Below are 11,447 nucleotides of genomic sequence, written 5' to 3' on the forward strand. Positions count from 1 at the left end.
CACAGTGAACAAATTCACCGCTCGTTCAGGGTTGAGCTCTGGACAAACGATGGACCAGCATGCAGAAGGGGGAAACAGGCACGCAAACCAAAAACAGCAGGACCATATTGGGCATGGTAAATGGTAATAACTGGTAAATGGACTACATTTATATAGCACTTTTATCCAAAGCGCTTTACGATTGATGCCTCACATTCACACACACTCGCACACCAACGGTGAAAGGCTGCCATGCAAGGTACCAATCAGCTCGTTGGGAGTAGTTAGGGGTTAGGTGTCTTGCTCAGGGAACACTTCGACACGCCCAGGGCGGGGGATCGAACCGGCAACCCTCCGCCTGCCGGACAACCGCTCTTACCTCCTGAGCTATGCCGACCCCACAGCCGAGCAGGACGGAGACAGATGCATTTGCGACCACCGAAAAAAAAAAATAGATCGGTTCCTTAATTGCGAGGGCTGCTTGAAGCCAGCGAGGCCATTCAACGCTGCAAATTTTAACAATAATTATTATCCAGAGGAAAGTGAGGGGATATTCATTATATTCAAATGAGCTCCGCCCAGAATGAGAATGAGATGTGGCACGAGGGCGAGCTGTGCAGTTTAGCCAAGCCAATTAAAAACCCTTTCAATTAGGCGTACCTTATGCACTACAGATGGTACACGATGTCAACAGGAGACACCTCACTGTACACACACACACACACACACACACACACGCAGGCACACGCACATTTATGAATGCGTTTGTTGAAAATACATTCAGTACCCCAGAATAAACTGCCGCAGTGTTTCGGCTGAAGCAGGCACAATTTGAGCACAGCTACCCAAATGGGAAACACACACACACACTGTGTATCCACATACACCTAATGTATATATCTGAGGTTACCAACAGATACATCTAAACCATTCAAAGATGGTAAAAGCATCTTCTGAATGAATACTGGCTAAACAAGCCCTTTTGGTCTTAGGAAGAAGCCAGAGACCTTAAGTAGTCTGTGCTCTCAGCCTATTGGTTGGCACACGATGTTCCATGCACCAATGAGACGGTCAATGGCCGAAGGGACACAATGGCATCTTGCCAGACGAAAGCTCTTCTGTGATTGGTCCCTTCCTGGCGATAACCGTCACGTTTAACTTGACCAGATTGACAGCGGATCGCGGGGATCCTACCTGCCCTCGGCACGCATGAACAACGACGCAAACGCAAAATGGAAATCTGGGTCCACAGAAGTGCCTTGACCAAGGCTTCGAAGTTGAAGTGGGCACCGAGGGTCCAAAAAGGGTGTAGATGACGTCCTTCTGTTCCACTACAGATGTGCACTGCTCCTTCTAAAAGCCTTCCCTGGTCGTGGTTCTGTGGTTCTAGGTCTACGAGAGTGAGCAGTCTTTTTTTTTTTTTTTTAGCCAAAACACAAACTGCGGTTTGTTAGGATAACATCACGCTTATCGATTATAAATGGGCCTTCTTCTCCTCCCAGGGGATATTGTACTCTGGTATTCCTGAGACAAACACTGATGTTTTCCACTTCTGCCACACAGCTCTGGAGAACGGCATCAGCTTCCGTGATTTTAATGCAACGCAAGCGCACTTTACTCACAGACACCTGTGATGCCAGGAACATGGCGGCCTTCATAGGCCAGAGTTGTCTATAACCAGCTCGAGCGGCTTGGCCGAAATAAATCCAGGAGCCCCAATTCTATTTTTGTGTTTGGTGTTTGTTTTTGTTTTTTTATTTTTAAAAATAGTGTAGTTTTGATGAAATATAATCCTTTGTGGTGCTTCGTCTCCAGTGCCGTACTCAACTTTGACGGCCAAATCGTAATCTAATACAGCTCGAGAGGAAAAAGAGCGACTCATGATCTTACTTTTATTTAAATTAATTCGCTAATATTACCTCTTGCCGGGGGTACAGTGTGGTTTTTTCCCAACTTCAGCTCCAGCCAGTCGCCTGAATTAGCAGTTACCATAGCGCACAGGCCTGAGAGCAACTAGCGCGCGCATAAAAACACCGTTAAATGAAATCCTGCAGTAACTGAAACGTCACTGTGGCAGAGCCTTTTACAACCGCCATCAGATACCTCATTAAGAGATCGAGAAATCCGAGCGGTAATGCGGTAGGAGTCTTGAATGCGGTGCTAGCAAACCATATTCAACTTAGCTCCCCACCCCACCCCCAACTCCCCAAATGGGGATGGGTAACCTGCCACCCCACCCCCATCTTAGCAAATGCAACAGTACAATGATTGATTAAATAAAATAAAACACACACACGCCCGCACGCACACACACACAGAAAACAGCAAGAAATGCAATGCTGCTGTTAACACCATTAGCAACCACAACATACGAGCCAGAGACGACTCCATACAGCATCTTCTACATATTGGCCTGTGTGAGCAGGTGCATTGACTTTTAAGCAGTTGGGGGTAGAACACAAAAAGCTTTTCACAGATTCCACATGCCCAAGGGGAATTCATGAAACACGACAGCTGTGGCTCACAAGTGACGATAGAACACTTCTGAGACAATAGATGATAGGGTAACCAATAACGAGCGGGTACGTATCTCATCATTTTCCCCACGACTGTCAACGTAAAAGGCCATATTACTGTTTAACGTTGCGGAAATCAAATTCACCTCATTACAAAAAAGTGTTATCCGTCCACCAGCAATCAATCTGACTACCACCGGAGAGTCTTCTACAAAACATCAAAGAGTGTTTGTGTGGCACCCGAACGTTCGCTACCCATATACGTCTGCGCCCAACCCCTTTTCCCACTAATCACAGGCGTGCCGTTTTTTTTTTTTAATCAGACATTTTAATTAAGTCTCCTGCACGTTATTAACAACTGTAACCGGGAGGTGCATCATCAAATAAGTAACGCGTGCGCCACCATGGTCGAGCTGTCAATTCCGTATGTTCTTTCCACGTAAAAAAACAAACAAAAAAAAAAAACAGACAGGATAAGTGAGCGAGCTTGCTGAAAATTTCAGACAGTGCATAAATAGCATCTTCTGTAACGTGATTTAGACTACAATTTATGATTTTATCATCCTATATCAGACCATAGGCTATTTATTATTCGATCTGAATGCATTCGCAAAGGACGTCTTCACCAAAAAATATATTGTTTTGATAAACGTATTGTCTCTTGTTGCTGAAACGACAACGTTAAAGGGCACGCGTAGCTACAGCGTCTTGCCTAATAAAGACGAGCAATGACTGTCCTCTCCATGAGGACAGGCGACAAATCATCATTTATGCATCTAGTATACGTAGCTAATATCCAGATACTGACTGCATAAAGAATAAATATGAAGGCCAAATCAATTAAACGAAACGTGACACGCCTTCTCCCGCATGTCGGAGGTATCGTGTAGATTAGCTAGATTTGTAAGCTAACCAGCTAATGTTAGTTCCATATTTGTTTTCGGACATTATTGTTCAAGCGGAAAAGCACCCACCTCCTTCTTGACGGTGCGCAGCAGTTTCTGACGTATCTCTGTTTCTAAAACAAAACAAAAACAACAACATATCGTTGTTTCCACAGATAGCGTTTATGTTTATTTTCACTTTGACACGTTATTTAATTTCTAAAGGCATATTTTGGAAAAAAAAATGGGGGAGAAGATATTATTTTCCTCTCACCTGCCATTGCGGTTGCCATGGAGTCAGGATCCGAGTACAGCTCCTCGCGGCTACCACGGACTGAAGATACTGTAGCTAGCTACTGTTCTACTGATACCGTGGCGCGCGGCGCTCGGCGCTCATTCCCCATTCAATACGCCCTTTAAAGCGCCACCGTGTTCTCCCCGGGCCAAAAAATGAAACATATGAAGAACTAGGGCTAATTCGACGGGAATACCTTGCAATTACACATACAACCGTGTTTTTAAAAAAATATTAAACATGACCGTCTTCAATCACGCTGCACATTTAATTAAAATAAATGGACACTGCACATACATTTAGCCAACGGTATGGCACGTGGCATTTGGATAGCCCATCCTCAAAATACCGACCGTGTACACGTTATATTTCATTAGCTCCTGCTGTAAACTTGAAATACTTTACGCCAAACAAGAATAAGAAAAACAAGACCACGAATACATTAAAATTTTATGAGCAGTTCTCATAAAGAAGGGTTTTTAGCCTTTATTAAAAATAGGGAAATGAACACAATGAGAATGTTCCTAATCGTTATATATTTCGCAATACATTGTCTGGAGTGTTTCTGAAATGCAAAAGAGGGTACATAGCATATTCACTTGAACTGCAGGGTACTGTATGAAATATACACGGCGCAACAGGTAGCTATCTATGATGATGAAAAACAGAACATAACAGATTTTTTTTTTGCACACTCAATATCTGATATAAACTGATATAAACAAATGTCAGTTTAAAAAGTAGGGCCTTCACATTTGATGCCTCAAAAGATAATGTATTATCATGTTAAAAATATGAATCACTGGTCGCCTGTCAGGGAATTTTTTTTATTTTTATTTTTTATACTGGTGTAGGTTTTTCCGGATTCACGTTACCCCTTTCCTTATTCCTATCCTACCACAATCGCATCATGAGCTCGGCCCAGAGGAAATTTGGTCGCAAACACACAAAACCATTTCCTCACCAAGAAGATGTGTTGCTAAGCAACCATCTGAGGCCTATTAGTTTAGCTAATTGGGCAGAACCAGTAGACGCGGATTTTGGAGTCCTCTCGCCATCGCCGGGTGTTAAAATGGTCAGAGCAAACAAGTATATTAAGCAGAACAGCTTTGAGGGGTAATGCGATTTAGAGTGCTCTATAGATTGCAAACAGAACCTCGTTTGCCTGACAGCCTATTTTGAGGAAAACCATAACCTTATGCCAAACAAGGACATATGAATCTGTACACATGTATTTTCAATGTATTAAAAATTCAATGCACTCAAATCCTCTAGTGATGAGTTTCTGGAGCCAGAACGAGGGCATATTTTTGTCACGTGATTAGATAAATTTCACACAGTCATGTGACAAGTGATTTCTAATAGTGATTTGCAGACAACACATCAGAAATTTGGATCAGCACAAGGACACACATGAGTGGCATTGAAGGATTTCACTTCATTACTGGGAAGGCTGACTGTATAAATGTACAATTTTTTTAAAGTATGGCAGCATTCTGCTATGAACACAAGTGAACAGCATTTGCTTAAGAGATACGTCAGGAATCTATTCTTAGTAATGACATTTCTGTAATATATTTGTTTCACATTCATTCAGAATGCCTATTTTTATTCATGTCAGTGACAGTACTGCTTTTGAAATCCAATATTGTGATTTAACTGGCCTTGGAAAAACATCAACTCCCACATTTAGTTTTTACTTCACAGAATAATTATAGCCTTTCTATCCTCACAGATATCAGCAACAAAACACAGAAGACAATCATTTAACGCTTTGAGCTGTTGAGAGCTGATCGCGTTTAGCACGTGTATCTTCTGCCACCTAGTGGTCACAATGTGAACCCCACTAAACAAAGAACCCAAGCCGGAGGTTAGTACTTCGGTCTGTTCTGTCATGTACTGTCAAAAGTCAGACGATTCAGTTAGATATTCCCTCCTATTTCAACCTTGATGATTTTATATCTAAATACATACCTGCATACATACCAGTCCATTTGAGTTTTATGTATCGTGCCTAATGATGTGAAATGGAAAGTTTTGCAAATACTATATTACTTAATAGTGTATTTATTGAGATGCCACAGAGTGATTTGTAATATTTATTTTACTGCAGGGTAGTGTATTAGAATTATTATTTTTTTTCTTTTAAATCCTCACAAAATATTTTTCATCAATAGGTGGTGCTGTTGGCCTGCCCTAGTTTGGGTCTTATGACTTATTACCACTGAGACGCATAAAGGGCCTGGACTCAATTCTGGCTCTAGTATTCCCCCAAAGTATTTAATTCAAAAGAATAATTAATTTAACTGCAGTTAATTATTTCACTCACTCTAAACCAAGACCCAGTCGGCTTCAGAGAGAGTTAAAAAAAAACAATTCTCTGTAACCTGCTTATATTATACGATATACAGTCCAATTATGTGCAAAAAAAAAGGAAAGCTACATTTGAAATAAAGGCTAAACAGACAGAGGGAAGCTTTCTTTAAACTCAAGAATTGTGGACCGGTAAGCAGAATAACTACCTGGATCCTTGGATGGCGGGTGTCAAATACACAGTTGCATTGAACAGCAAACAGGAGTGGGGAAGACAGACAGAGCAATGCTGTACCATATTTAATACTTTGAAGTGCCTTTGAATGTTAGAGAGTATAAATCTTAAATGTCGGTTGTGACATATGTTACATCCCCTGCCTCTGCTTGCCTGGGTAGTGCAGGTGGAGGTAGTTGCTTAATTACCTAATTGCCTGGTTGCCTCCAGCTGCCTGTGGCCCAATATAAGCCCAGTAGTATGAGGCAGGGGAGATTTTCTTTTGGGGGGGGGGGGGGCGCGGCGCGGTGCGGCGCGGCGCGGCTTTTGTGTTTGTGGTTTGTGTGGAGAGCTTTTGTTTTGTGAACTTTGTGTATTTTTGTTTGATTTGGTCTGCGCCTTAGTTTGTGTTTTAGATTAATGAATGTCTGAGTTTGTGTTTTTAGATCAGTTTCTGGATTGTTTCTTTTGATACATTTGGACTTGTTAGTTGCGGCCCTTCAAGCCGGCCGTGTCACACAGCTAGTCACAAAGACAGGGCTAAATGCCATGGATGGGGTCAACTGCAATATTTAGTTGGTCAGAATAGACAGAGCTAACAAAAGGAGAGGGGTAAACATCTCCGTAATAAAATAAAATGGTGGGAGGTTGTAGGTACTGACCTCCTGATTTCTGTGTTTTCATATAGAAATTATATTTATGACAAATGCCACAAAACAGTGGCATTAAAACTATTCCACCCAGCAACATTGAGAGAGTGTGAAAGGAAGGAACACCAGACGGGTTCGACTGGCATTCTCATCCTCTGACTAGCGTCCTTCAGGCCAAATCTATCGACAGAAAGCTGGAGAATACAGGAGTCTGTAACATGACTCCACCACTAGAGGGCAGTGAAGAGGTGAGAAAGTTCATGGCGATATTCTAGTTGTGGGTCAAAGGTCAGAAAGGTAAGAGGGAGATTTTCGTGTCTGTATTTTTACACAGTCTATAGGTCTGTACACAGTATTACTGGTGCACTGGATTGAAGAATTTGCCCCCCCCTCCCTCCCCAGGATTTTGGGGGCAGTGGAGTGAAGCCCCCCTCAGGCATTGAGCTGTCAGGCGGGTGATCGGGCAGGTGAAAGGATGCACAGGTAATAGTGGATGACAGTGCCAGGGGTGTACCTGTACAGGGCCTATGCACTGCCCTACACTGCCAATCTGCCCCATAGGTGAGACAGACACCCCCCACCCCCTAACCACAGTCCTGGCTGGCAGGTTACAGAGGACAGGAGGTTTAAAACATATTTGAGGGACATCTTGGAGAAGCTACTCTTGTTTCAGATAACAAAACATAGCATAGCATAATGACGAGAACAGGCCAATCAGCCAAACAATTCTCGACATTTCCCCACCACTAAAGTGTACCTAGTGCTCGGTTTACCTACAAACTAGATATTCTCTGTGTGGAAAAAATACTTTGCAACGTCTGTGCGGAATTTATGCCCCTTCGTTGCATGAACAAAGCTCAACCTGGGGAATCTCTTTATGTTTTCAGAACCACACTTCACACATCCGCTACACGCTGCGGTTCGTCTTGTAAAAACGGCCGTTATTGAGTTAGCAATAGCGTGCTCGTCTTGACACCACACAGCTTACGATGCCTAGGTGTTTAAAGTGCTCAGAATCGACTCGCGGCAACAGCGATGTTTTATTTCAGTGTTTGTCGATGGGACTCTTATACGTGCTTCAGTTCTACGTGCGCGTGGACTGCTTTGAAGGACCCTAACCACAAATCCAGCGTTTACTTTCCCAGAATGCAATGTGGTTTACTTCCCAGCCCGCAATGTCTCCTAGCGCGTTTTAGTTTCTCCGCACCTTCCCCGCCTACAGTGGATGAGGGGCATACACAGGATGCATTTTTGAGTACTTTCTGTGTAGGTCAGTGGTAACCAACCCTGTTCCTGGAGATCGGCTGTCCTGTAGGTTTGAATTCCAACCCTAACAATGTGCACCTCATTCAACAGCTAAGAGATTTTATTGAGCTGCTAATTAGTATAGTCAGGATGCTCTATCTTTAGACACATGGTTGGTTATCACTGATGTAGGTTAAGTGTAAACATGGTCACAAAAATGAATATAAAATTTTTCTAACCCTTTCTGTAAAAGGGTAACCAGTGGTGTTCCCCTTGGGAAATATCAGAACCTTACCTTTCAGTCGTTTCAATTTTATCTGTGGTTGGTGCCTGAAAGTAATACTGCATTTTCTTTTCTTTTTGGCAGAAAAAGTTACGCATTTTAGAATGAGCCTAAAGGCAAATATTCATTATATACATGGCCAGTCAACGTCTTTCCCAGGATTTAATGCTCTTACAGAGCCATGCTGTGCTCATGTTTGTTTTACTGATACTGATTTGCGGGGAACCTACGGGATAATCTGTAGATGGTACAAATTACAACCTGGCTCCACGCAGGGTTCTCCGTCTGATTAATGTCTTATTTCTATTCAGGAGAAGTCCTGGCATAGAGGTTTTTTCCCCCAAAAAATTAGTAAAAAGCGAAGTATGTTTAAAAAAAAAAAAATCTACTTCCTCTTCCAGACCACTAAAATGTGGTAATCATCTATGCCTCCTTATCTGCCATACGTCAAATGAGTCATTTGCAAACAGGAAACGTTAATTAACATGTAGGGTATATCAGCGTGTGCAATCAGTGATATAGGCCCGTCCATTCTGGTCTCTGGTTTTAAGAAATTGCGTTTGGTTTCAGCGCCATTAGGTCTGAAGCTAGTTTAACCGAAACCCTCAGTTATTCAGTTTATTTTTTAAACTGATTTTGAGTGGAATTTGGACATTTGAAAATGGAAGATTTTATGAAAATCTGGGAATAAAATGCCTTCCTGTGTGTTTGCTTTCAGCAGAACCTCACTGCTGACATGGGGGCAACCTCAGTGACCTCAAAAGGGTGGAGGCCAACCAATCGGTGGGCAGTACCTCAGTGTGAATCGCTGAATTGAAATCACTGTTGATATTCAAATCGTTTACAGCGAAGCTTCCGAAGTCGCATCTAAGGAAAACACTCGTCAAAAGTGACAAGAAATCCAACATGGACACATTCTCCCCAGGAAACAGCTCTCTTATTTTCTTTTTAGCCGGTCCATAAGTCGACCGTGAATAATTCAGGCGTCCCACTAGATGCCCGTCCCGAAATAGTCTCACCTTCGCTTGTTGCCGTTCTAGTATTTCCGCCAGCGGGCTCATCAGCAGTCATCTGCTCACTGATTGAAGGGAGACCAGATCCCCCCCCGCCCAGCTTGCTTCTCCCTCTCTCTATCTCTCTCTGTGCCCTCAGTGAACTCTTCACCTCTTCCAATTCACGGGTGTTAATGGCCTTGCTGTCCCAGGCCCGACCAGAGATCATTCATCAACAATGGAGACTACAATCTTTATATGCCTTCCTAGAACGTCTCCGAGGAGTTCTGACGCTCTAACATCTGGTTATAGACATGGAAAGATAGAATTTGTCATGTAAATCACATAGACTCATACATCTTGTGAGCCATAGATAGTTTTTGAGAGAACACCACACCATTTCTTTTCTTCTCCGATCTTCTGGAATTCACATCTCAAACAACCACGGTCAACCCGCATGGAAATCAACTTGCCAAACTGTAATTTCAGTCAATACAGAGCCCTCCAAAAAAGATTACCTCAAAAAAAAAAAAACAAAAAAAAAACAGCAAAGATATTTGAAGCTAAATCCGGGAACTTACCGTCAAGTAAACTGACAGCACAGAAAAGCAATACTACATTTTTAAAAGATTTTTTGTTGCAAATATATATATAGCGCCATTCTGATTTGACAGGGTAGGCCCTGAGATCGTTGGCGGGAAGCCCCCCGGGTTGAGGCCCCTCCCCCCTGCTCAAATTGGTGTGTGATAGGAGTCGACAGGGCCTAATGGGACTCCACGCGCACGCGATGGAGACCTGTCAGTCCGATGTTCTTTTGCCCATGGCCGCCACCGAAGATTGACACGGCTGCAGATCTCCGCAACAGTAGAGTTGGCGGTGGCGAAGGGGGGGGCCCGATCCACGCCGGGGCCCCCCGGGGGCCCCACCCTCGCGCGAGCAGCCGCTCAGTTCCCGCCTGACTGGCTCGTATGCTCACCTGTCCCCTGAGCTGGGCCTGAACCCAGCAATGAGTGAAAAGCTGAGGTCTGGACTTTTTGTGCTTCAACTTTCAACTTTGTCGTCCCCTCAAAAGGAATTCTTTGTGCCACATATAAATACGTACGAAATATGCCAGTATGCGTAACATGTTGGCAGAAAGTACGGCTGAACTTATAGCCACTCCAGATCTGCTGCTTGGGCGACATTTTTGTTTTGGTGTCCTGCGATGGCCGATGACCGTCGAATTTCACGGCAATGCCCCATCTTGAAAACCAAGAAAAATGCACCTCAGGGACGTCAGACTTCACCGAATGTCGCTCAGCTTTTAGGTGACAAGTTCATGTCCGCCCTTCGTTCAGTTGTCACGTCCACTTTCACCTTTGACCTCATTCCCTGCTCGCTCTCTCTCCGCTCTTTGACCGGTTTGATTACTGCAGTTGCCGCGTATTCAGTTAACGTCTTTCGAGCCGGTCTGCGCTAAAAGGGGTGGATTGGATTACCGACTCGTTTTTATTACATTTCTCGATGATCGCAATTAGACCTAAGCATCGCTAGTCTGGGCTTCCTTCTCGCAAATAGCATTACACGGGGTTCTGGAAGCCCAAGGCCTCTCGAAAAAAAAAGAGTCTTTAACAAACTCGAAACGACGAAAAACATTACATTACATTACAGGCATTTAGCAGACACTCGAGACTTTCACATCTTTTATACATGGCATTTTACATTGCATCCATTCATACAGCTGACCAGCGGATATAGTCAGTCAGTCCACCAGTTTTACCACCAGCTCACTCTACCATCTTAACCAACTTTGACCACCTTTGTCCAGATTGAGACCAGCTTTGACCAGCCACAGACCAGCTAGAAGTGTTACTTAACACACCTTAAACCATCTTAGAACCCAGCTGGTCTTACCTGGACTTTTTAGCAGGGCTGGTAGTTGCCGACAGAAATCATTCAGGCGTTTCCCGTATCGAATAGTGAGTGACCTTTGACCCTAGCGGATCAACGGTCACAATGGGTTTAAATGCATAGAATGAAGCCTATGGTTTCGGAGAATATCTGGGCGTTTTCCTGTTTTTGGAAGTGACTGGGAGA

General features: G+C 43.5%; 1 protein-coding gene across 3 annotated transcripts in view; it reads right to left on the reverse strand.

Moving 5' to 3' along the window:
* The window catches only part of sgsm1a (small G protein signaling modulator 1a), a 62,803-nt gene extending 51,485 nt beyond the window's left edge, over positions 1-11,318 (reverse strand). For 2 of the 3 annotated variants that reach the window (XR_010332784.1, XM_064353508.1), the window contains exons 1-2: positions 3,654-3,780; positions 3,470-3,513 (exon numbers count right to left, since the gene is read on the reverse strand). Coding sequence is in view for 1 of the 3 variants with exons in the window: in XM_064353508.1 (XP_064209578.1) it covers positions 3,470-3,513; positions 3,654-3,672 (63 nt within the window). In the remaining 2 variants the exon portion in view is untranslated. Of the gene's footprint in view, positions 1-3,469; positions 3,514-3,653; positions 3,781-11,264 lie in introns of those variants that run through there. The other variant, XM_064353509.1, reaches the window with a different exon arrangement.
* Positions 11,319-11,447: the final 129 nt, after the last annotated feature.

Source organism: Anguilla rostrata, chromosome 10, assembly GCF_018555375.3.
Source record: "Anguilla rostrata isolate EN2019 chromosome 10, ASM1855537v3, whole genome shotgun sequence".
Lineage (NCBI taxonomy): Eukaryota > Metazoa > Chordata > Actinopteri > Anguilliformes > Anguillidae > Anguilla > Anguilla rostrata.